Source organism: Bufo bufo, chromosome 5 (assembly GCF_905171765.1).
Source record: "Bufo bufo chromosome 5, aBufBuf1.1, whole genome shotgun sequence".
Classification (NCBI taxonomy): Eukaryota; Metazoa; Chordata; class Amphibia; order Anura; family Bufonidae; genus Bufo; species Bufo bufo.
The window spans coordinates 7590051-7617229 of record NC_053393.1 but is presented as its reverse complement, the minus strand read 5'-3'; the positions used below and the strand labels follow the sequence as shown (position 1 = coordinate 7617229).

The 27179-nt window shown below is 44.8% G+C and overlaps 1 protein-coding gene across 1 annotated transcript in view; it reads right to left on the bottom strand.

The window, feature by feature from the left end:
• Nucleotides 1-1572: 1572 nt before the first annotated feature.
• LOC121001339 (neurogenic locus notch homolog protein 1-like) overlaps nt 1573-27179 on the bottom strand; it is a 77731-nt gene continuing 52124 nt past the window's right edge. The window contains exons 11-20 of the mRNA XM_040432371.1: nt 24522-24647; nt 21467-21595; nt 20618-20710; nt 18849-18944; nt 18181-18276; nt 17483-17578; nt 12373-12474; nt 11529-11634; nt 3105-3221; nt 1573-2042 (exon numbers count right to left, since the gene is read on the bottom strand). Coding sequence (XP_040288305.1) covers nt 1964-2042; nt 3105-3221; nt 11529-11634; nt 12373-12474; nt 17483-17578; nt 18181-18276; nt 18849-18944; nt 20618-20710; nt 21467-21595; nt 24522-24647 — 1040 coding nt within the window. The 3' untranslated portion in view covers nt 1573-1963. The remainder of the gene's footprint in view (nt 2043-3104; nt 3222-11528; nt 11635-12372; nt 12475-17482; nt 17579-18180; nt 18277-18848; nt 18945-20617; nt 20711-21466; nt 21596-24521; nt 24648-27179) is intronic.

Genomic DNA, 27179 nt, shown 5'->3' with positions numbered 1-27179 from the left:
AGAATATTCTAAAAACAAATATATAGCAGTATATTCTGTAGTGCTCGTTTTATACTCGTTTTCGACCAACACCTTTTTTTGCGCATAAAAATTTGCAATAAAACCTATATTTCGAATACGAATATTCACGAATATATGACGAATATTCTACCATATATTCGCGAAATATCGCAAATTTGAATATTGCCCCTGCTGCTCATCACTAAGCACGACCAAAATCAAATCTACTGTGTGTTGTCTGGAGCTGTGGTGGTCTCGTAAGATGTTGCATATAAACAGCACAATCCACATATTCGTGTCACTGTACAAAGTCTAGGAAGACGTCTGTGGTGGAAATAACAATACTTTAATCTCAATAAATGTGAAATTAATCATTTTATAGAAAAATATAAAAGTATAAAGTTTAATTCTGCCGACGAGGAGACAAGCTTCCTGCATTATTCAGTAATGATGGCCGACCTGAGGGATGGGACTGATGTACAAAGGGACAAACCTTCTGGGAAAATGGACAGGACTGATGAGACAGAGACAGGACTAATGGACAACAACAGGACTGCTGGGCATGGTGACAGAACCGATGGAGGGCAGGGACAGTGCAGTGACCCAGTGGTTCACTGCTAAATGGGATACATTGTACTTTATGCATTTTGTGTCCCAAGGGCTGTGTATGGGAAGTAGAGGGTTAATATCCTGGCAGTCTAGAGACAGTTGCTCTGTGTGAGATGGTCCCACCCTTTTAGCTAGGAGTTGTAGCTGCAAGCGTGCAACCAGCGGCCAGTGTGTGGGCAGCTACTTTGTGTAACTGGTGTCTGAGTGAGAGGCAGCCAACAGTGATATAACAGCCAGACAAGCAGCTGAAGTCCTGTGCTGGCCTCTGAAAGAAAGAGGCACTGAATTTTACAGAAGGTTGAGAGCCATTACAAAAAGGACTGTGCATGGACAACATGTCAGTGAAGGTAACGCATGTATGGAGGCTGTGGACTTCACTGCATTTGGCTGGAGATAAGCTTCAAGTACCCTGCCATACTACTAAGACTGGCAATCTGTTAAAAGACTAACCTCCCCCCTCCATCCCGTCCAGTTGAGCGTTGTAGAGCCATATTCAGAGTGAACATTTATTGTGAGAGACTTTTCACCCCTTTGGCTGTATTGGGAAGTTTGCTGGGATTAATTGTGGAGAGACTCAGAGAAGTTCTCATTAGTTCATCCCCATAAGCAGCCTTGGGAAAACTGCGATGTCACCTGGAAAGACTGAACTTACTTTTACAAGTGCCCGTGAGCATCATCTGCCCGAACTGTCTCAAAAATGTCCAGTGGACTTGTCGCCTCAAAACCAGCCTCATCACTGCCATGCATCGCCCACCTGCACCGTCTCACCATCACCCTCTTCCAAGTACCTCAAGGGAGACCTGCTTTGCACCTCAAATCCCACCGACACCAAGGGAACCCAACCTACCATCAAGCAGTAGTCACCCAAACCAGGGTGTGTCCCAAAGTGAAGAAAGGTTGTGCCCCTCCTTTCACTGCAGGGCCCAAGTGAGCACTGCTACCATGACTACTACTATCATTACCACTACCATCACTCTCATCCTCTTGCTCTCAAGTTCTTGGCTACCTACAACTGGACATCTGAGTATGTGGACAGGACTGATGGGAAAGAGACAGGACTGACGGAGGCAATGACAAGACTGATGGGAGCAGGGACAGGAAAATGGGGGGGTGAAAGGCAAGACTGAAAGGAGAAGGTATGGGACTTATGGGTACAAAAACAGAACTGATAGGAGCAGGGACATAACTGACTGAAAGAGACAGGTCTGAGGGGTGCAGGGACAGAACTGAGGAGCGAGGGGACAGGTCTGAATGGTGCAGAGACAGTACTGATGGGGATATGTACAGGACTGAAGTGCAGTTATGCATGGCTGGTCCAAGGTCTTGAGTCCTCATAGGTCTTCTCTCACCCTCTTCATTGTCTGCTGTTGGCAGGACATTGGATTTTGTAGCCGACCACATAGGCCTGGACATAGACCCGCACCTGGTTTATTCTGTCACAAGAGAAGAGATGGGAGATGTTTCCTCTGTTTCTCTGTCCAGTAAAATAACCTGAGCCCCTTTTATACCTGAGCGGAGCAGAGTGTATGGACTGGTCCCTACAGAGGGGTAAGGTGGCCTCACACTATTTACTTAGCATCTTTGACATGACATGAACGAGGGTCACAGGTGCCGACCGATGCCAGGTGTCTATGAGATCCTTAAAAGAAGGTCAACCGTGTAGGCAATCATCTAACCAGACCCAACGATCCACGGTGCACGGACTATGGCGATTGGCGAAGCAAATCCAATGGAGCACAAAAACTAAAATCCGGCACAGTAACAAAGCATTTCCATAAAAATCTTTATACATAAAGGGGATGAGTTTAGTGACTTTGTTATGTCATCAGTAAGGGTTACGTTTTTGCCTGAAATGGGTAGACTTGCTGTTCCTGGGGAAATCTTGTAAATAAGGATTGATTTTCTGGACTTTCAATAAAGAAGATTTTTATGGAAACGGTTTGTTACTGTGCTGTATTTTTTTCTTTGTCCTTAAAAGAAGGTTTAATGATTGTTCCTGGGAGGCCTGACCCATCGCAGTGCTATCTGCAGACAAATGACTGTATGCTGCTGATGAGGAGGGAGTTAGGGCCCCACTGGCTGACTACTGATGACAGGGGAGGTGTTCTTAGGGCCCCACTGGATGACCGCTGATGATGGGGGAGGTTTTGGTAGGGCCCCACTGGCGGACTATATGCTGCTGATGAGAGGTGAGTTAGGGCCCACTAGATGACTGTGTGCTGCTGATGGGGGGTTTAGGGCCCCACTGGCTGTATGCTGTGGAGTTGGGGGCTGGTCCAAAATTTGGTCTGGGATCCATAGGTCTCTTGTTAGCCTTGGAAAGGTGGATTTTATGGTGGGATCTGAGGAGCTTGGTAGCCTTGGGTGTTAGGCTGTCACTGCCTAGACCTATGACGTGTACAATCTACCACAAAACCAATAAAACTCTGGAGTAAATCACCAGGTTCCTGGGAGTGAGGGTGCAGTCTTGTTGCCACCATTCATACATACTGTACCTGTACTTGGTGCAGAGCTGAGCCCCCAGTGGTCCACAGCGTTCCACATAACTTTCCCTCACCCCCTGGCGCACGGCTCGGGCAGTGCTCAGCTTCGTTGTCACAATAGGACAAGTCCTGAAAAAATTTACAGCACATAAAATCCTCACAGGCGCGAACCTATCGTATGAAACATGACATCAGTCACGGGTACTTCGCACTACTGGACTCCACCCATGGGCAGATTGGACATAGACCTTACAGGGAAATTTCCCGGTGGGCCGATGCCCAGTGGGCCGCCTGAGCCCTCCTCATGGCCAATAAGTGGAAGTTTTGGGGATGTATTTTGTGCTGCTGGCGGCAGTATTTTGTGATGGACTGTGGTATTTGGCTCTTTGGGGGTGGTATAATGTGCCACAATATGGTATTGCTGGCCTTGCCTTCCATCAATTTGGACCCGACTACAAAACGGGGCCACTTTTAGTATTTTTTCCAGGGCCTCTTTAAGTTCCCAGTCCGCCCCTGACTCCACCATGATTTCTAGGTCGTTAGGATTTTTCTACAGCATTTGGTTCTGCTCCTCACATGTAGCTATCGCACAACGTTTGCTGGTTTAGAGAATCCAATTTGGTCTACAACGGAGAAGGGTTTAGGTGTAATTCTTAATGAAAACCTAAATGACAGCACTCAATGCCAGTCTGCTGCAGCTAAAGAAAAGGAATGGCTTGCAGAGAACAAAACACTGACTCCATCAGGAATATACCGTCCAGGGTTGTCCGAGAATTTATCATATTAATATTAGAGGCAGAGAGAACCCAGAGGTCTCAGGATGAAGAAGGGTTGTCAGAAGTAGAGTTAATGAACAGAAGACTGTGGGGTGATAGGTCTATGTGAAAATGTAAGTGCAACCCCCCCCCCCTCCTTCCCCATCAAAACTTTTGTATGTTACTTAATATTCTGTACCCAACAGAGAATGAGAGGTCACTGCAGCTCAGGGAAGAACCCCATCTCACTGGTGAGAATGCAGAATGTGGATCCGAGATCGGTCCAGCGACCAGTAGGCGTCAGGAAGAGTTTTTCCCCTTTTGCAACATTACTCTATGACATTCAAAGGTGTTGTCTAGATCAACTAGATGTTGTAGAAACAAACTGGAGAGTAAGTCACAGAGGATCCCACACACAGATCCTATCACCATGTAAGAAGACAACCGTATTATAAATGAGCACTGGCTATATATATATACAGTACAGACCAAAAGTCTGGACACACCTTCTCATTCAAAGAGTTTTCTTTATTTTCATGACTATGAAGGCATCAAAACTATGAATTAACACATGTGGAATTATATACATAACAAACAAGTGTGAAACAACTGAAAATATGTCATATTCTAGGTTCTTCAAAGTAGCCACCTTTTGCTTTGATTACTGCTTTGCACACTCTTGGCATTCTCTTGATGAGCTTCAAGAGGTAGTCCCCTGAAATGGTCTTCACTTCACAGGTGTGCCTTGTCAGGTTTAATAAGTGTGATTTCTTGCCTTATAAATGGGGTTGGGACCATCAGTGGCGTTGAGGAGAAGTCAGGTGGATACACAGCTGATAGTCCTACTGAATAGACTGTTAGAATTTTTATTATGGCAAGAAAAAAGCAACTAAGTAAAGAAAAACGAGTGGCCATCATTACTTTAAGAAATGAAGGTCAGTCAGTCAGCCGAAAAATTGGGAAAACTTTGAAAGTAAGGGCTATTTGACCATGAAGGAGAGTGTTGGGGTGCTGCACCAGATGACCTGGCCTCCACAGTCACCGGACCTGAACCCAATCGAGATGGTTTGGGGTGAGCTGGACCGCAGAGTGAAGGCAAAAGGGCCAACAAGTGCTAAGTGTGGCGAAACCAACCTCGCCACTCGGTTTTGGAGAGGCCTGTTTACCAGCCTCTTGCCTCAGGATTATGGCCCATACTAACTTTTAAACCCCTGAACCTATTCAAGTGAATTTTGGATAGGTTTGTCCCCAAGTTATACTGTTTAAATTGATGTAAGTTATATGTATGGACAATGTAAACTCACAAAGTTGTAACAATTTATAATAAGTGTAACTTGTCAGCAGGGCCGGTACAAGGCAGGGGCCGAAGGAGCGGGTGCCCTGGGCGCTACCATTTGCGGACAGGAGGGGGGCGCAGGTGAAGTGCCAGCCACGGCCCCCCCTACATCATGCTGTGCCCCCCCAACTAAAATGACCCCCCCCAAGTGAGCAGCCGCCGCCAGGCACAGGGAGATGAGCGCTTCCATTGCGCTCATCTCCATTGTAAACTGTCTGTGCCAGCGGAGGTGCAGGGGAGGGAGAGGCGTGTCCCTTCCCTTTCCTCTGATAGGCTGCAGGCAGGCATCGAAGTGGAGGAGAGGCCCCGCCCCCTAATTACTCCTGTTTACCTTTCTAAAGCTAAAGGACCTTTGATGATGTCATCACAGGTCCTGTAAGGGAACTGCACAGTGTAAAGTGTAGTTCCCAGGTTAGAACAGTGCATCTGCCAGGACCTGTGATGACATCATCTTCAACATCACAGGTCCTGCAGAATCTAGCAAAGGAACTGCACCAAAAATGGTGTAGTTCCTAGGTTTCAAAGGTACATCTGCCAGGACCTGTGATGACATCATCACAGGTCCTTCAACCCCTAACAGCAAGTATTAAAAGTTCACAAGCAGCTCTGTATTGATCCATACAGACTGGAATGGAGAGGTAAGAGGAGGTCCTCCACTTTTCATCATTTACCCCCCCCCCCCTCCATGCCCTGTTATTACTCATTGCTCACTCATGTATACTACTTCAGACAGTTACCACTACCTCATGTACCTCACAGTGACTATAATGCATAACTGACCACATATTTCTATAAACACTGCATCTACAGTATTATACCTTCTATGTGTCACATCAATACACTGCTCTGTATATATATATATATATATATATATATATATACACACACATACATGCACACACACTGCATATATTACACAGTATTATACATGCAATATGTACAGATATATAGTATATACCGCAGTGCACTGATATGTGAGGTATGAGGTATAATAGATGCTGTGTGTACAGATATCAGTACACTTCTGTATATACTATATATGTGAGGTACGAGGTATAATAGATGCAGTGTGTACAGATATATAGTATATACAGCAGTGTACTGATATGTGAGGTACGAGGTATAATAGATACAGTGTGTACAGATATATAGTATATACAGCAGTGTACTGATATGTGAGGTACGAGGTATAATATATGCAGTGTGTACAGATATATAGTATATACAGCAGTGTACTGATATGTGAGGTACGAGGTGTCAATACACTGCTGTATTTACTATATACCTGTACACACTGCATCTATTATACCTCGTACCTCACATATTACACTACTGTATATACTGTATACACTGCATATATTATACCCCGTACCTCACATATCAGTACACTGCTGTATATACTATATACCTGTACACACTGCATCTATTATACCCTGTACCTCACATATCAGAACACTAGGGAATATACTATATACCTGTACACACTGCATCTATTATACCGCGTACCTCACATAACTGTACACTGCTGTATATAATATACATCTGCATCTATTATACCTCTTTTGTGTGCCAGGGCTGTTTTGTAATCCCATTCCGGCCCTGATGGCATAAATTATAAAACGCAGCAGCAAGAATAGTTCATGGAACAAAGGGAGGGGCTATAAAAGGGGAATGGGGGCCCAATTTAGATTCCTGCTATGGGGCCCAGTGATTTTTATGTACGCCCCTGGCTGCAGGCACTAGGCCGGCAGCCTATCAGAGGCCGGCGCAATGACGTCATCGTGCCGCCTGAGCCTTACATTACAGCGTGGGACACAGGAAGAGGCTGCATCGCATCGCTGACACCTAGGTAAGTATAAGTGGTTTTTTTTTGGTTTTTTTTACAATAGTGTTACTGGCACATTGGGGGGGCTTATTACAAAACTGGCACATGATGATGGGGGGGACTTTATACTGGCACATGATGATGGGGGGGAACTTTATAGTGTCTGTGACTTTCAAAGTCCCACAGTCCTTTGTTCTATTGCTTTAAGTAGGGGGGGGGGGGGGCGCAGTTTGCCATCTTCGCCCTGGGCACCAAATGGCCTTGTCCCAGCCCTGCTTGTCAGCTTGGGAGGAATATGCTGGGTGTGTTTCTATTGTGCCATTGTGCCATTGTGTGTTTAAATGGTGATGTCTGTCCTGTTGTATCCACATGTGTATTGGCGATTTCCCTTTGTCCTGAGAGATAATTGGATTTCCCCTCGGTTGTCTCCGGGACAGAGAGGAGGAAACCATGATGCACTGTGGGGATATGTTGTATCTGTCCTGTGTCGCAGTCTCCCTTCTGGTCCTCGGGGGGCGTGAACGATTGGTTGCTGTACTTACATTGTATGTGTTGTAAATTACGGATTGGTTGTATTTCAAAACCCTGTGGGCAGTACTATGTTTGTGGTTTGTGAATAAAAGAGGCTGTACTTGAAGTACAGTCAGACCACTGCTTGACCCTCAACACGGAGCCTTGTCTCGTTATTGGGGGGATCCGCTGTATGCTGTTAGAGACTGATTGCCAGGAGTGTAAGCTGATTCCTGTTCGTCTGCTAGCAGCTATTCGTGAGGTTCCAGTTTGGAGTGCTATTTTGTATCCAGTTCGGGAGTTTGGTGTTCTGCAGTAGCTGTGCCTGTCTCTCAGAAAGGGGCATATCGCCTAAACGGATTTTAACCCCTTGTCTGCTGAAACGGTCCGTTACACTAAGCATCTCTGGGAACTCCTTCAAGACTGTTGGAAGACCATTTCAGGGGACTACCTCTTGAAGCTCATCAAGAGAATGCCAAGAGTGTGCAAAGCAGTAATCAAAGCAAAAGGTGGCTACTTTGAAGAACCTAGAATATGACATATTTTCTGTTGTTTTCCACTTGTTTGTTATGTATATAATTCCACATGTGTTAATTCATAGTTTTGATGCCTTCATAGTCATGAAAATAAAGAAAACTCTTTGAATGAGAAAGTGTGTCCAAACTTTTGGTCTGTACTGTATATATATATATTCGAGATGGGACGGGGGATTCGTCGAATCCACGAATCCATCGAATCTTGCTGGATTCGTGGGATTCGTGGACTCGAATCCCGACGTCATTTCCGTTATTCGAATCCGACGAATCCCGCCGAGTAGGGCTGAAACGATTATTCGAATAACTCGATTAAATCGAGTCAAAAAATTCATCGATGCAGTTTCCCTGCATCGAGTAATCGTTACATCACATGATCACGGAGCGGGAGTGAAATTAATCGTCTCACTCACTGCTTCCGTGTCCTCTGGAGGCCAGAGAGGCAGGACTTTGCGTAATGCGCAGTTGCGCTCATACATAGTCATCACCCCGGCTAACGATGAGTGTCTGAGCTCCCTCTAGTGGTGGCTGTATATATCTGTATGTAGTAATCTCCTGAGCTCCCTCTAGTGGTGACTGTATATATATGTATGTAGTAATCTCCTTAGCTCCCTCTAGTAGTGGCTGTATATATCGGTATGTAGTAATCTCCTGAGCTCCCTCTAGTGGTGGCTGTATATATCTGTATGTAGTAATCTCCTGAGCTCCCTCTAGTGGTGGCTGTATATATCTGTATGTAGGAATCTCTTGAGCTCCCTCTAGTGGTGGCTGTATATATCTGTATGTAGTAATCTCCTGAGCTCCCTCTAGTGGTATCTGTATGCAGTAATCTCCTGAGCTCCCTCTAGTAGTGGCTGTATATATCTGTATGCAGTAATCTCCTGAGCTCCCTCTAGTAGTGGCTGTATATATCTGTATGTAGTAATCTCCTGAGCTCCCTCTAGTGGTGGCTGTATATATCTGTATGTAGTAATCTCCTGAGCTCCCTCTAGTGGTGGCTGTATATATCTGTATGTAGTAATCTCCTGAGCTCCCTCTAGTGGTATCTGTATGCAGTAATCTCCTGAGCTTCCTCTAGTAGTGGCTGTATATATCTGTATGTAGTAATCTCCTGAGCTCCCTCTAGTGGTGGCTGTATATATCTGTATGTAGTAATCTCCTGAGCTCCCTCTAGTAGTGGCTGTATATATCTGTATGCAGTAATCTCCTGAGCTCCCTCTAGTGGTGGCTGTATATATCTGTATGTATGTAGGAATCTCCTAAGCTCCCTCTAGTGGTGGCTGTATATATCTGTATGCAGTAATCTCCTGAGCTTCCTCTAGTGCTGGCTGTATATATCTGTATGCAATAATCTCCTGAGCTCCCTCTAGTGGTGGCTATATATATATCTGTATGCAGTAATCTCCTGAGCTCCCTCTAGTGGTGGCTATATATATATATATCTGTATGTAGTAATCTCCTGAGCTCCCTCTAGTGGTGGCTGTATATATCTGTATGCAGTGATCTCCTGAGCTCCCTCTAGTGGTGGCTGTATATATCTGTATGTAGGAATCTCCTGAGCTCCCTCTAGTGGTGGCTGTATATATCTGTATGCAATAATCTCCTGAGCTCCCTCTTGTGGTGGCTATATATATATATCTATATGCAGTAATCTCCTGAGCTCCCTCTAGTGGTGGCTGTATATATCTGTATGCAGTGATCTCCTGAGCTCCCTCTAGTGGTCGCTGTATATATCTGTATGTAGGTATCTCCTGAGCTCCTTATAGGAGTGGCTGTATATATCTGTATGCAGTAATCTCTTGAGCTCCCTCTAGTGGTGGCTGTATATATCTGTATGCAGTAATTTCCTGAGCTCCCTCTAGTGGTGGCTGTATATATCTGTATGTAGTAATTTCCTGATCTCCCTCTAGTGGTGGCTGTATATATCTGTATGTAGTAATCTCCTGACCTCCCTCTAGGGGTGGCTATATATATATCTGTTTGTAGTAATCTCCTGAGCTCCCTTTAGTGGTGGCTGTATATGTCTGTATGTAGTAATCTCCTGAGCTCCCTCTAGTGGTGGCTGTATATATCTGTATGTAGTAACCTCTTGAGTTCCCTCTTATGGTACCTGTATATATTTGCATGTAGTAATATCTTCACCTCCCTATAGTGGTGGCTATATATATATATCTTTATAGAAATCTCAAGAGCTCCCTCTAGGAGTGTCTGTCTTTATCTGCATGTAGCAATCTCTTGAGCTCCCTCTAGTGGTGGCTGTAAATATCTGTATATAGTAACCTTCTGAGCTCCCTCTAGTGGTGGCTGTATATATCTGTATGTAGTAATCTCCTGAGCTCCCTCTAGTGGTGGCTGTATATATCTGTATGTAGGAATCTCTTGAGCTTCCCCTGATGGTGGCTGTATAAAACTGAATGTAGCAATCTCCTGAGCTCCCTCTAGTGGTGGTTGTATATATCTGAATGCAGTAATCTCCTGAGGTCCCTCTAGTGGTGGCTGTATATATCTGTATGCAGTAATCTCCTGCTCTCCCCCTAGTGATGGCTGTATATATCTGTAGGTATTAATTTTCTGAGCTCCCTCTAGAGGTCGCTGTATATATCTGTATGCAGTAATCTCCTGAGCTCCCTCTAGTGGTGGCTGTATATTTCTGTATGTAGTGATCTCCTGAGCTCCCTCTAGTGGTGGCTGCATATATCTGTATGTAGTAATCTCCTGAGCTCCCTCTAGTGGTGGCTGTATATATCTGTATGCAGTAATTTCCTGAGCTCCCTCTAGTGGTGGCTGTATATATCTGTACGCAGTAATTTCCTGCTCTCCCTCTAGTGGTGGCTGTATATATCTGTAGTTAGTAATTTCCTGAGCTCCCTCTAGTGGTGGCTGTATATATATGTATGTAGTAATTTCCTGAGCTCCCTCTAGTGGTGGCTGTATATATCTGTATGTAGTAATTTCCTGAGCTCCCTCTAGTGGTGGCTGTATATATCTCTATGTAGTAATCTCCTGAGCTCCCTCTAGTGGTGGCTGTATATATCTGTATGTAGTAATCTCCTGAGCTCCCTCTAGTGCTGGCTGTATATATCTGTATGCAGTAATCTTCTGAGCTCCCTCTAGTGGTGGCTGTATATATCTGTATGTAGTAATCTCCTGAGCTTCCTCTAGTGCTGGCTGTATATATCTGTATGTAGTAATTTCCTGAGCTCCCTCTAGTGGTGGCTGTATATATCTTTATGTAGTAATTTCCTGAGCTCCCTCTAGTGATGGCTGTATATATCTGTACGCAGTAATTTCCTGAGCTCCCTCTAGTGGTGGCTGTATATATCTTAGTAAATTACTTCAATAATGCTTATAATGTTGGTTCTAGTTTGTAAATGTGAGTTATAATGCAGCAGATTAAGCCCCTCAACTACTGACCCTTATTGTATATGTCACTATTACTGTGCTGTTCTCACGTGCTCTTGCCCCCTCGTTACTTACAGCTTCTCGCAGCGATGTCCAGCAGTGCCCGCAGCACATTCACACTTATTGAAGGGCTTGCAGTTTCCTCCGTGCTGGCAGGGGGGGACACACGGCTCTGTCACCACTAGAAGAGACCACAACATGGCAGGGTTCTGTTCAGATACAGACATCCTATTCTGATACATTGTTAATGCCATGTTACCATCACCCTGTTCATGCCTGTGGGCAGAGCTTTGAGGACAGTCAGAGTTGTCTTAGGCATCATGTTGAAATCCCCTGCCCAATATTTTTATGTGCACAACCAAGCTGCCTGTCTCCAGGCTCCCACACACATGGCCACAATCCACAGCGTTCACTTCATCTGCTTTCTAATTCTTTCTCAAATATAGAAAATTTCGAAAGATTAGCAGTCCCACCCCAGGGGCAGATAAGGGAAAACTCAACTGATTCCAGCTACATCTAGGGCTAAAATGAATGCACTCAGATGTCATGAAGGTTTTCTGGCCGAGTGCACATAGATCTAAAGTTCTCCAACTTTCTATTAGACTTTGTCTTACAATTTTTCACCATTTCTAAGATCTCCGTTTGCTGTCAGGTCATCAATATTAAAAGCCCCGAGAAACCCCGAGAAGCCCCTTAAGGGAACGTTCTCAGCTGATGGTGCAACCAAAAATAAGCTAAGATACCCTCAAGGTCGGGCTACTATAAATCTGGTGATAAAAAACCAACATGTTCTCCTGGGCTTTATAGCAGCAGCCAGGCATTGAGAGGTTGGTGAAGGATTCTGCTATATAATGATCTTTGGACTCCACTGTGGATGGGACAGTAGAAATAAACTTGATGTTTGCCATAAGATCCTCACCTGCTTCACACTGTGGCCCCAGGAATCCTGCGGGACAGCGACACACGTTATATCCTGAGCATCGGCCGCCGTTCAGACACGGCTTCTCACAACGAACGGGCTCTGGAAGAAGAGGTGAGAGGTGATTGCAGCCATCCATCTGGAACCCAAGCAGATAATTATAGTAAAAGTGTCTCAGCCTGGGGGGGTCCAGGTAGTCCGCAGGTATCTGATACCAAGTGTCGCAAATGCCTCCGATCTTTATCTGGTCATATGACCCTTACTGACCCCCACATGCCACCCCTAGGACGGACCTCCCAGAAGCTAAACCTCCATTAATGCTTGGATCCTGACTGCACCTTCTGGGAACAGATCAATGGGAGCCATGCTTAAAACCTCCAGCATTACCTGCTTGTTCAGGGTCTTCACCGAGATTGCACAGGACATTAGGACCCTTTTACACAAGCTGAGTGACATGCAATTATAGGGAATGAACTATTCATTCCTGATAATTGCCAGATGGTTGTAGATTTATATGCAGCGGTCATCCCCTGTGTATGGGGACAAGCGATCTCTCATACACACACAGATTCCTTTTTTGCTGGCAGAGGATATCTGTTCAGCCAGGTGGATGTGCGGTGGGGAAGTGCAGCATGAAAGATGTGACCACCTTGTCTTTGTTCAACAGGTGATCGGCGGCACATTTACATCAAACAAATCCGTGTTCCTGATAATTGCCTTATAACTCATCCCTGATAATTGCCCCGATCCTTGGCCCATGTATGAAGACACTTTCTCCTGCTGCTTCAATGTTCCCAAGGTCTGGCATAAGTGGCATTCATCTCCGTCTTCTCCTGCAGCCTCTGTTCTTGCTCACCTGCTGCAGCAGGCCTTGACTAGTGCTCACCCCATGGAAGAATGAGCGCATAGTCTAAGGCTCACACCTCAATAACTGCACAGGAGGTCGCTGGAGCAGCATAGTGATTTAGTCCCTCAGTTTGCTATGTATGTATACAATGACCCCACCAGCAAAATAGTGAGTGCAGCTCTGGAGTATAATACAGGATGTAACTCAGGATGAGTACAGGATAGGTAATGTATGTACACAGTGACTGCACCAGCAGAATAGTGAGTGCAGCTCTGGAGTATAATACAGGATGTAACTCAGGATCAGTACAGGATAAGTAATGTATGTACACAGTGACCCCTCCAGCAGAATAGTGAGTGCAGCTCTGGAGTATAATACAGGATGTAACTCAGGATGAGTACAGGATAGGTAATGTATGTACACAGTGACTGCACCAGCAGAATAGTGAGTGCAGCTCTGGAGTATAATACAGGATGTAACTCAGGATCAGTACAGGATAAGTAATGTATGTACACAGTGACTGCACCAGCAGAATAGTGAGTGCAGCTCTGGAGTATAATACAAGATGTAACTCAGGATCAGTACAGGATAAGTAATGTATGTACACAGTGACTGCACCAGCAGAATAGTGAGTGCAGCTCTGGAGTATAATACAGGATGTAACTCAGGGTCAGTACAGGATAAGTAATGTATGTACACAGTGACTGCACCAGCAGAATAGTGAGTGCAGCTCTGGAGTATAATACAAGATGTAACTCAGGATCAGTACAGGATCAGTAATGTATGTACACAGTGACTGCACCAGCAGAATAGTGAGTGCAGCTCTGGAGTATAATACCGGATGTAACTCAGGATCAGTACAGGATGAGTAATGTATGTACACAATGACCCAACCAGCAAAATAGTGAGTGCAGCTCTGGAGTATAATGCAGGATGTAACTCAGGATCAGTACAGGATAAGTAATGTATGTACACAGTGACTGCACCAGCAGAATAGTGAGTGCAGCTCTGGAGTATAATACAGGATGTAACTCAGGATCAGTACAGGATAAGTAATGTATGTACACAGTGACTGCACCAGCAGAATAGTGAGTGCAGCTCTGGAGTATAATACAGGATGTAACTCAGGATCAGTACAAGATAAGTAATGTATGTACACAGTGACTGCACCAGCAGAATAGTGAGTGCAGCTCTGGAGTATAATACAGGATGTAACTCAGGATCAGTACAGGATAAGTAATGTATGTACACAGTGACTGCACCAGCAGAATAGTGAGTGCAGCTCTGGAGTATAATACCGGATGTAACTCAGGATCAGTACAGGATAAGTAATGTATGTACACAATGACCCAACCGGCAAAATAGTGAGTGCAGCTCTGGAGTATAATGCAGGATGTAACTCAGGATCAGTACAGGATAAGTAATGTTTGTACACAGTGACTGCACCAGCAGAATAGTGAGTGCAGCTCTGGAGTATAATACAGGATGTAACTCAGGATCAGTGCAGGATAAGTAATGTATGTACACAGTGACTGCACCAGCAGAATAGTGAGTGCAGCTCTGGAGTATAATACAGGATGTAACTGAGGATCAGTACAGGATAAGTAATGTATGTACACAGTGACTGCACCAGCAGAATAGTGAGTGCAGCTCTGGAGTATAATACCGGATGTAACTCAGGATCAGTACAGGATAAGTAATGTATGTACACAATGACCCAACCGGCAAAATAGTGAGTGCAGCTCTGGAGTATAATGCAGGATGTAACTCAGGATCAGTACAGGATAAGTAATGTATGTACACAGTGACTGCACCAGCAGAATAGTGAGTGCAGCTCTGGAGTATAATACAGGATGTAACTCAGGATCAGTACAGGATAAGTAATGTATGTACACAGTGACTGCACCAGCAGAATAGTGAGTGCAGCTCTGGAGTATAATACAGGATGTAACTCAGGATCAGTACAGGATAAGTAATGTATGTACACAATGACCCCTCCAGCAGAATAGTGAGTGCAGCTCTGGAGTATAATACAGGATGTAACTCAGGATCAGTACAGGATAAGTAATGTATGTACACAGTGACTGCACCAGCAGAATAGCGAGTGCAGCTCTGGAGTATAATACAAGATGTAACTCAGGATCAGTACAGGATAAGTAATGTATGTACACAGTGACTGCACCAGCAGAATAGTGAGTGCAGCTCTGGAGTATAATACAGGATGTAACTCAGGATCAGTACAAGATAAGTAATGTATGTACACAGTGACTGCACCAGCAGAATAGTGAGTGCAGCTCTGGAGTATAATACAGGATGTAACTCAGGATCACTACAGGATAAGTAATGTAATGCATGTACATAGTGACTACACCAGCAGAATAATGAGTGCAGCTCTGGAGTATAATACAGGATGTAACTCAGGATCAGTACAGGATAAGTAATGTTTGTACACAGTGACTGCACCAGAAGAATAGTGAGTGCAGCTCTGGAGTATAATACAGGATGTAACTCAGGATCAGTACAGGATAAGTAATGTATGTACACAGTGACTGCACCAGCAGAATAGTGAGTGCAGCTCTGGAGTATAATACAGGATGTAACTGAGGATCAGTACAGGATAAGTAATGTATGTACACAGTGACTGCACCAGCAGAATAGTGAGTGCAGCTCTGGAGTATAATACAGGATGTAACTCAGGATCAGTACAGGATAAGTAATGTAATGTATGTACACAGTGACTGCACCAGCAGAATAGTGAGTGCAGCTCTGGGGTATAATACAGGATGTAACTCAGATCAGTACAGGATAAGTAATGTATGTGCACAGTGACTGCACCAGCAGAATAGTGAGTGCAGCTCTGGAGTATAATACAGGATGTAACTCAGGATCAGTGCAGGATAAGTAATGTATGTACACAGTGACTGCACCAGCAGAATAGTGAGTGCAGCTCTGGAGTATAATACAGGATGTAACTGAGGATCAGTACAGGATAAGTAATGTATGTACACAGTGACTGCACCAGCAGAATAGTGAGTGCAGCTCTGGAGTATAATACCGGATGTAACTCAGGATCAGTACAGGATAAGTAATGTATGTACACAATGACCCAACCAGCAAAATAGTGAGTGCAGCTCTGGAGTATAATGCAGGATGTAACTCAGGATCAGTACAGGATAAGTAATGTATGTACACAGTGACTGCACCAGCAGAATAGTGAGTGCAGCTCTGGAGTATAATACAGGATGTAACTCAGGATCAGTACAGGATAAGTAATGTATGTACACAGTGACTGCACCAGCAGAATAGTGAGTGCAGCTCTGGAGTATAATACAGGATGTAACTCAGGATCAGTACAAGATAAGTAATGTATGTACACAGTGACTGCACCAGCAGAATAGTGAGTGCAGCTCTGGAGTATAATACAGGATGTAACTCAGGATCACTACAGGATAAGTAATGTAATGCATGTACATAGTGACTACACCAGCAGAATAATGAGTGCAGCTCTGGAGTATAATACAGGATGTAACTCAGGATCAGTACAGGATAAGTAATGTTTGTACACAGTGACTGCACCAGAAGAATAGTGAGTGCAGCTCTGGAGTATAATACAGGATGTAACTCAGGATCAGTACAGGATAAGTAATGTATGTACACAGTGACTGCACCAGCAGAATAGTGAGTGCAGCTCTGGAGTATAATACAGGATGTAACTGAGGATCAGTACAGGATAAGTAATGTATGTACACAGTGACTGCACCAGCAGAATAGTGAGTGCAGCTCTGGAGTATAATACAGGATGTAACTCAGGATCAGTACAGGATAAGTAATGTAATGTATGTACACAGTGACTGCACCAGCAGAATAGTGAGTGCAGCTCTGGGGTATAATACAGGATGTAACTCAGATCAGTACAGGATAAGTAATGTATGTACACAGTGACTGCACCAGCAGAATAGTGAGTGCAGCTCTGGAGTATAATACAGGATGTAACTGAGGATAAGTACAGGATAAGTAATGTATGTACACAGTGACTGCACCAGCAGAATAGTGAGTGCAGCTCTGGGGTATAATACAGGATGTAACTCAGATCAGTGCAGGATAAGTAATGTATGTACACAGTGACTGCACCAGCAGAATAGTGAGTGCAGCTCTGGAGTATAATACAGGATGTAACTGAGGATCAGTACAGGATAAGTAATGTATGTACACAGTGACTGCACCAGCAGAATAGTGAGTGCAGCTCTGGAGTATAATCCTCACCTATCTGGCAGCGGGCACCGAACCACCCACTGGGGCACACACACTTGTTGACATCGATGCATTTGCCTTCATTTTGGCAGGGTGGAGAGCAGAGGGCTGTGGAGGAGGGTGAAATGGCAGGTTATACACGTGTAGCATCATCCGTTACTGTTACATAGGACTGCAAGTAACATCTGTGAAATCTGAATTACAGGGGATGTCCCACAGAAAGATATTCTGCCCCTATATCTGAAATACTTGTAATTTCATGCAATACAAAATGTAGTGTAGCCTCTGAGCTAGTCAATAAGATCTGCCTGTATAGCGCCATCTGCTGTTTGCTCTTCAGCTCATCCCACTGTCCACCTGACTGAGGAGGTCGCACATGCTCAGTTACTTTCTTTAACTGCCACCAGCCATGTCTAATGTAAGAAGACAGAAAGAGCTGCAGCAGACAGGACACTCCCCTGGGAAAAGACACGCCCCCAGGGAAGGACATGCCCCTCAGAAAAACCCACTCCCCTTGAGCTGCCTCAAAATCTAGCAGAGCAGTTGAGCAATGAATGAGGAGATTTCTGGATCCATGCGAGGTGCAGGGCTGGTAGAGATTGTTACGTCTGATTTTCAGTTTTTATATTGGGACAACCCCTTTAAGTTAGCTCTGCTACATCAGTATATTAATAGTGCGGTATGTCCCCTTCACGCCGAGCCCCACTTACGTGTCAGACATTGTTCTCCGCTGTACCCGGATGGACACTGGCAGGTATCGGGGGCCACGCAGCGGCCACCATTAGCACACAGCAATTTACACACCGCTGCAAGAGAGGAAGCGGCGTTATCAGACGATCCTGCCCCAACCCAACGCCACGGTCTTCTGATCTACACATCACGTCAGCGTCAGGGTGGCTCCTCTGCTTCTTTTGTCTTGCGTATCTTGCAGCTTGCCTTGTCCTTCAGTTACATCCAGAGCTGCAGCCACAATTCTTATAAGCTCATTACCAGGGGTGCACCTAGCCTTTCTGCTGCCTGAGGCGAAAAACTGAAACGGCACCCCCCCCCCCCCCCTAATGTCAATTTCTTAACCGGCCCTTCCACTGCCCCCCTCTTGCCCCTACCTGGTGCTGCCTGAGGCGATCGCCTCACGTGGCCTCATTATTGGTGCGCCCCTGCTCATTACTCATTATCAATGCTGCTTGATCTGCGAGGCTGCAGTGCGGGGAGGCTCTGCGCAGTACAGGCCGGTGTATTGCTGGCAGACCCTAAGCAACAACAGAATTTTAAATGCAGCTCTGGATGTAACTAGAGGACAGCATATCTGAGATTACCAGGCTGGAATCAGTCGAGTAATCCCCACTTGTACCCTGTAGTCTACTGCAGAGGTCCATACCTGTCTGGCAGCCGGATGCCGTCCATCCTGGTGGGCAGGCGCACATGTTGTGTCTCATGCAGGTTCCTCCATGGGCACAAGGCGGGGAGCACATGGCTGAGGAGAGAGGCAAAGTGAACGCTAATTCCACATCTATACAGGACTATATGCAAGAATTTAATATAGTACACAATCGATGGCGCCCCCTGGTGGTCGCCTGTAGTATTATAGGCTGAGGCTTCGCTCACATCTGCATTGCAACCCACGAGATCCCATTTATGCAACTGATTGGCACTCCTATCAATCTCGTTGCTCTACTTGTCGAATGGAGCTGAATGATGGGAGTATTTGGCTCTGATATGACCAAACAGAGGCTTTTCAGCGGTTTTGGAAAGTACAACTCCCAACATGTTCCGGAGAGCCTAAGGCTAGAAACTACTCACATTACCCAACCCCAGAAACCAAAGCCGGTAATTTCAGGATAGTGGAGGCGATGTGCCGTCTGTTCGTTTGGGGCTAGTTGTACCTTCAGAACCTTTGTTGTGCATAGATATGACTTATAAGTCAGGGGGAGATAAAACTTCCTGCATGTTGTCTATCAAAAAAAAGTCCTGGGGACCGTGTTTTACTCCTTGCACGTCATCCATTCTGCAGTCAGGTACTTTCTCCCTGCAGCTGAATTATTTTACTAATCATCACCTGCCAGAGAGTCAGTGAGATTTCCCCCACTAGGCACAATACAGTGAGGGAGTATTTGGCTCTGATATGACCAAACAGAGGCTTTTCAGCGGTTTTGGAAAGTACAACTCCCAACATGTTCCGGAGAGCCTAAGGCTAGAAACTACTCACATTACTCAATCCCAGAAACCAAAGCCAGTAATTTCAGGATAGTGGAGGTGATGTGCCGGCTGTTCGTTTCGGGCTAGTTGCACCTTCAGAACCTTTGTTGCACACAGATATGACTTATAAGTCAGGGGGAGATAAAGCTGCCTGCATGTTGTCTAGAAAATAAGTCCAGGGGACCGGGTTTTGCTCCCTGCACGTCATCCATTCTGCAGTCAGGTACTTTCTCCCTGCAGCTGAATTATTTTACTAATCATCACCTGCGAGAGAGTCAGTGAGATTTCCCCCACTAGGCACAATGCAGGGAGGGTGCACACAGAGCGCAAGGGCGTCACGTTAGCGGTGCACCAAGGGCTCGGCCAGCTCCCTGGTGCTTGAAATTGCTCATTTGCATAATTCTAAAAGCAAAGATATCTCTGATGCAGTGCAACCTACAAAAAAAAAAGGTATAGGTATAATCAGAATGATCAACCCTACCAGATACAATGTCTGGTTTAATAGGGTTGATCATGCTGACAGATCCCCCAATATTTACATAACAGCTCAATGGTCCTGGCAGAAACCCCTCCCCCATAGCCTAGCCTCCTTAGTAGTCACAGCAGATGTTCCACTCCTCCTCCATGCTCCCATCATGCTCTCTGCCACCAGCTGTCAGTGCCAGGGAGAAAGGGGGCCACTGGAGCTACCGGAACAAAGCATGGGCTGTAATTGAGTCCTGCCACTAGGGGGAGCGGCTGGGACTACTGGGGATGTGACTGGTGTTCCTCCCGTAGTTGTCGGTGGGAAACCGGAGGACATACGTTTTACTATTTGATGTAACTGGGGGGCTCTGTTCAGATCACTGGGGGGACAAATCCTAAAGTTATGCCATTCTTGTGTCTTCCCTGTGGCAGCGACAGATCCATGGATTTCAGATGACCAGGGCATTCTCTATAACGAGCACCTACCTGAACAGCCAGGTCCAGGATAGCCTGCAGGGCAGTCACATGTGTCGGGGGCCACACACACACCATAGTTCTGGCAGGGTGGGTTACACACAGCTACAAATACAATAAAAGAAAATTAATGAATAAACTGAGCGTATAAAGGTCCGATCACACGTCCATTGTTCTGGATCCGCATCCGTTGCGCAATTTGCAATGGGGCCGCAAAAGATGCAGACGGCACACCGCAAAAAGATAGAGCATGTCCTACTCGGACAAGAATAGTCATTTCTATCATAGGGACGGCCATGTGCAGTCCGCAAAATGCAGGACACACACAGCCGGTATTCGTGTTTGGCGGTTGGTTCTGCAATTTGCAGACCGCAAAACACTTACGGAGGTGTGAACAGACTCTCAAGGGGTTTTCTAGGATTCATACTGATGGCCTATCCTCAGGATAGGTAATCGATATCAGATCGGTGGGAGTCTCCTGGTGCACCCGCCAATCAGCAGGAGCTCTGTGTGCGCGTAGGCCTCTTCCTAGGCGTTCACTGGTCACATGGCCTAGTCGCAATTCAAGTGAATGGGGCAGAGCTGCAATACCAAGCACAGCCACTCTTGGATGGACAGCGCTGTGGTTGGTGAGCTGTGGGTAGGCCGCTAGCTCGTCGGTGGGGGTGCGGGAGTCCTGAAGATAGGACATCAGTATGAAAATCCCAGAATGCCCCTTTAACCCTTTATCAGTCATGTCACAATCTTGTCATGACCGCCTATGACATGAGCGAAGGGTCAGTATATACACCGCTGCAGATACAGACACATGACCCTCACGATACTGGAGGATTCCTGCCGCCAGGTATCTGGCCTCCTTACGCTGGCACTTGGCGTGGTCGTCAGAGCGGAGGCTGAACCCCTTGTAGCAGCTGCAGTTATAGGAGCCCAGGAAGTTCTGGCAGGTCTGCTGACAGCCTCCGCGGGGGAAGTCCGCACACTCGTCCACATCTGCCAACAGAGAAGACGGGAAGGGGCCAATGGCAGAATCCTTACACATTGATTGATCTTCTCCAAAAATACAACCACCACGATCTGCCATGACTGCAATTAATACTGTGATGTTGGCGGTACTACATGTAGATAATACTGCAGTGTGTGCGATACTGTGTAACTGCACCGTGTATAACACTACTGTGACGACACTCTGACATGACACTGTGTGTGGACCGTGATATACAACTCTGCAGTACTGGTACTATTATATACTCTACAGTACCGGTACTATTATAAAACTCTGCAGTACTGGTACTATTATATACTCTACAGTACTGGTACTATTATATACTCTACAGTACTGGTACTATTATATACTCTACAGTACTGGTACTATTATATACTCTACAGTACTGGTACTATTATATACTCTACAGTACTGGTACTATTATATACTCTTCAGTATTTGTACTATTATATAACTCTACAGTACTGGTACTATTATATACCTTACAGTACTGGTACTATTATATACCTTACAGTACTGGTACTATTATATACCTTACAGTACTGGTACTATTATATACTCTACAGTACTGGTACTATTATATACTCTTCAGTACTTGTACTATTATATAACTCTACATTGCTGGTACTATTATATTACTCTACAGTGCTGGTACTATTATATACCCTACAGTACTGGTACTATTATATACTCTACAGTGCTGGTACTATTATATACTCTACAGTACTGGTACTATTATATAACCCTACAGTGCTGGTACTATTATATAAATCTACAGTGCTGGTACTATTATATACCTTACAGTACTGGTACTATTATATACCTTACAGTACTGGTACTATTATATACCTTACAGTACTGGTACTATTATATACCTTACAGTACTGGTACTATTATATATCTTACAGTACTGGTACTATTATATACCTTACAGTACTGGTACTATTATATACTCTACAGTACTGGTACTATCATATACTCTACAGTACTGGTACTATTATATACTCTACAGTACTAGTACTATTATATACTCTACAGTACTGGTACTATTATATACCTTACAGTACTGGTACTATTATATACCTTACAGTATTGGTACTATTATATACCTTACAGTACTGGTACTATTATATACCTTACAGTACTGGTACTATTATATACTCTACAGTACTGGTACTATTATATACTCTTCAGTACTGGTACTATTATATAAATCTACAGTGCTGGTACTATTATATAACTCTACAGTGCTGGTACTTTTATATAACTCTACTGTGCTGGTACTATTATATAAACCTACAGTACTGGTACTATTATATAACTCTACAGTGCTAGTACTATTATATACCCTACAGTGCTGGTACTGTTATATACTCTACAGTGGTGGTACTATTATCTAACTCTACAGTGCTGGTACTATTATATACCCTACAGTACTGGTACTATTATATACCCTACAGTGCTGGTACTATTATATACTCTACAGTACTGGTACTATTATATAACCCTACAGTGCTGGTACTATTATATAACTCTACAGTACTGGTACTATTATATACCTTACAGTACTGGTACTATTATATACCTTACAGTACTGGTACTATTATATACCTCACAGTACTGGTACTATTATATACCTTACAGTACTGGTACTATTATATACTCTACTGTACTGGTACTATTATATACCTTACAGTACTGGTACTATTATATACCCTACAGTGCTGGTACTATTATAAACTCTACAGTACTGGTACTATTATATAACCCTACAGTGCTGGTACTATTATATACCTGACAGTGCTGGTACAATTATATACTATACAATGCTGGTACTATTATATAACCCTACAGTGCTGGTACTGTTATATAACTCTACAGTACTGGTACTATTATATACCCTACAGTGCTGGTACTATTATATACTCTACAGTACTGGTACTATTATATAACCCTACAGTGCTGGTACTATTATATACTCTACAGTGCTGGTACTATTATATACCTTACAATACTGGTACTATTATATACCTTACAGTACTGGTACTATTATATACCGTACAGTACTGGTACTATTATATACCTTACAGTACTGGTACTATTATATACCTTACAGTACTGGTACTATTATATACTCTACAGTACTGGTACTATTATATACTCTACAGTACTGGTACTATTATATACTCTACAGTACTAGTACTATCATATACTCTACAGTACTGGTACTATTATATACCTTACAGTACTGGTACTATTATATACCTTACAGTACTGGTACTATTATATACCTTACAGTACTGGTACTATTATATACTCTACAGTACTGGTACTATTATATACTCTTCAGTACTGGTACTATTATATAACTCTACAGTGCTGGTACTATTATATAACTCTACAGTGCTGGTACTTTTATATAACTCTACAGTGCTGGTACAATTATATAAACCTACAGTGCTGGTACTATTATATACCCTACAGTGCTGGTACTATTATATACCCTACAGTGCTGGTACTATTATATACCCTACAGTGCTGGTACTATTATATACCCTACAGTGCTGGTACTATTATATATCCTACAGTGCTGGTACTATTATATACCCTACAGTGCTGGCACTATTATATACCCTACAGTGCTGGTACTATTATATACTCTACAGTGCTGGTACTATTATATACCCTACAGTGCTGGCACTATTATATACCCTACAGTGCTGGTACTATTATATAACTCTACAGTGCTGCTACTATTATATAACTCTACAGTGCTGGTACTATTATATACTCTACAGTACCGGTACTATTACATTAATCTACACTGCAGGTACTATTATATAACTCTACAATACTAATACCCAGTCCATCCCCCCATCAGGTGTTCTTCCACACATATCCCCACCGTCTCACCATCACATGTCCTTCCATCACCAGTAAGCTTATACCCCGCCCGACAGCTGCACTCAAAGCCGCCCTCCAGCCGATCACTGCACCGCTGCTCACAGCCGCCATTATTTACCCCACATGATGTGATATCTGGATGATGAAAAATAAGAAGACGCAGGTCAAGACGCAGAATAAAGGGTTTATTAAAACAAATTATAAAAAATAAAACAACTGGCGCTTTCAGAGCGAGATCAGAAAGACAAAGAATATTGATCTATTAATCACACACAGTACGGAGAACATGATGGTCTAATGACAGTATGGTGGCAGAGGGTATGGAGGGGCCAGGGACCTAATAACTGGATGAGGGGCTGGTGACCTAATGACTGGATGATGTCACAGGATATGGAGGGGCTGGTGACCTAATGACTGGATGATGTCACAGGATACAGAGGGGCTGGTGACTTAATGACTGGATGATGTCACAGGATATGGAGGGGCTGGTGACCTAATGACTGGATGATGTCACAGGGTATGGAGGGGCTGGTGACCTAATGACTGGATGATGTCACAGGGTATGGAGGGGCTGGTGACCTAATGACTGGATGATGTCACAGGATATGGAGGGGCTGGTGACCTAATGACTGGATGATGTCACAGGGTATAGAGGGGCTGGTGACTTAATGACTGGATGATGTCACAGGATATGAAGGGGCTGATGACCTAATGACTGGATGATGTCACAGGGTATAGAGGGGCTGGTGACCTAATGACTGGATGATGTCACAGGGTATAGCGGGACTGGTGACCTAATGACTGGATGATGTCACAGGATATGGAGGGGCCAGGGACCTAATGACTGGATGATGTCACACGGTATAGCGGGACTGGTGACCTAATGACTGGATGATGTCACAGGATATGGAGGGGCCAGGGACCTAATGACTGGATGATGCCACAGGATATGGAGGGGCTGGTGACCTAATGACTGGATGATATCACAGGATATGGAGGGGCTGATGACCTAATGACTGGATGATGTCACAGGATATGGAGGGGCTGGTGACCTAATGACTGGACGTTGTCACAGGATATGGAGGGGCTGGTGACCTAATGACTGGATGATGTCACAGGATATGGAGGGGCTGGTGACCTAATGACTGGACGATGTCACAGGATATGGAGGGGCTGGTGACCTAATGACTGGATGATGTCACAGGGTATAGAGGGGCTGGTGATTTAATGACTGGATGATGTCACAGGATATGGAGGGGCTGGTGACCTAATGACTGGATGATGTCACAGGGTATGGAGAAGCTGGTGACCTAATGACTGGATGATGTCACAGGATACAGAGGGGCTGGTGACTTAATGACTGGATGATGTCACAGGGTATGGAGGGGCTGGTGACCTAATGACTGGATGATGTCACAGGGTATGGAGGGGCTGATGACCTAATGACTGGATGATGTCACAGGGTATAGAGGGGCTGGTGACCTAATGACTGGATGATGTCACAGGATATGGAGGGGCTGGTGACCTAATGACTGGATGATGTCACAGGATACAGAGGGGCTGGTGACTTAATGACTGGATGATGTCACAGGGTATGGAGGGGCTGGTGACCTAATGACTGGATGATGTCACAGGGTATGGAGGGGCTGATGACCTAATGACTGGATGATGTCACAGGGTATGGAGGGGCTGGTGACCTAATGACTGGATGATGTCACAGGGTATAGCGGGGCTGGTGAGCTAATGACTGGATGATGTCACAGGATATGGAGGGGCTGGTGACCTAATGACTGGATGATGTCACAGGGTATAGCGGGGCTGGTGACCTAATGACTGGATGATGTCACAGGATATGGAGGGGCTGGTGACCTAATGACTGGATGATGTCACAGGATATGGAGGGGCTGGTGACCTAATGACTGGATGATATCACAGGATATGGAGGGGCTGATGACCTAATGACTGGATGATGTCACAGGATATGGAGGGGCTGGTGACCTAATGACTGGACGATGTCACAGGATATGGAGGGGCTGGTGACCTAATGACTGGATGGTGGTGGCATGTGGTACGGAGGGGATTACACCAGTCAGCACCCACCATTACTCTGCAGGTGGCAATCCTGCTTCTCATCTGAACAGTTGCCACATCTTTTGTATTTTCATGGAAATTCAGGTCAAGACGCAGAATAAAGGGTTTATTAAAACAAATTATAAAAAATAAAACAACTGGCGCTTTCAGAGCGAGATCAGAAAGACAAAGAATATTGATCTATTAATCACACACAGTACGGAGAACATGATGGTCTAATGACAGTATGGTGGCAGAGGGTATGGAGGGGCCAGGGACCTAATAACTGGATGAGGGGCTGGTGACCTAATGACTGGATGATGTCACAGGGTATAGAGGGGCTGGTGACCTAATGACTGGATGATGTCACAGGGTATAGCGGGACCAGGGACCTAATGACTGGATGATGTCACAGGATATGGAGGGGCTGGTGACCTAATGACTGGATGATGTCACAGGATATGGAGGGGCCAGGGACCTAATGACTGGATGATGTCACAGGATACAGAGGGGCTGGTGACCTAATGACTGGATGATGTCACAGGATATGGAGGGGCTGGTGACCTAATGACTGGATGATGTCACAGGATATGGAGG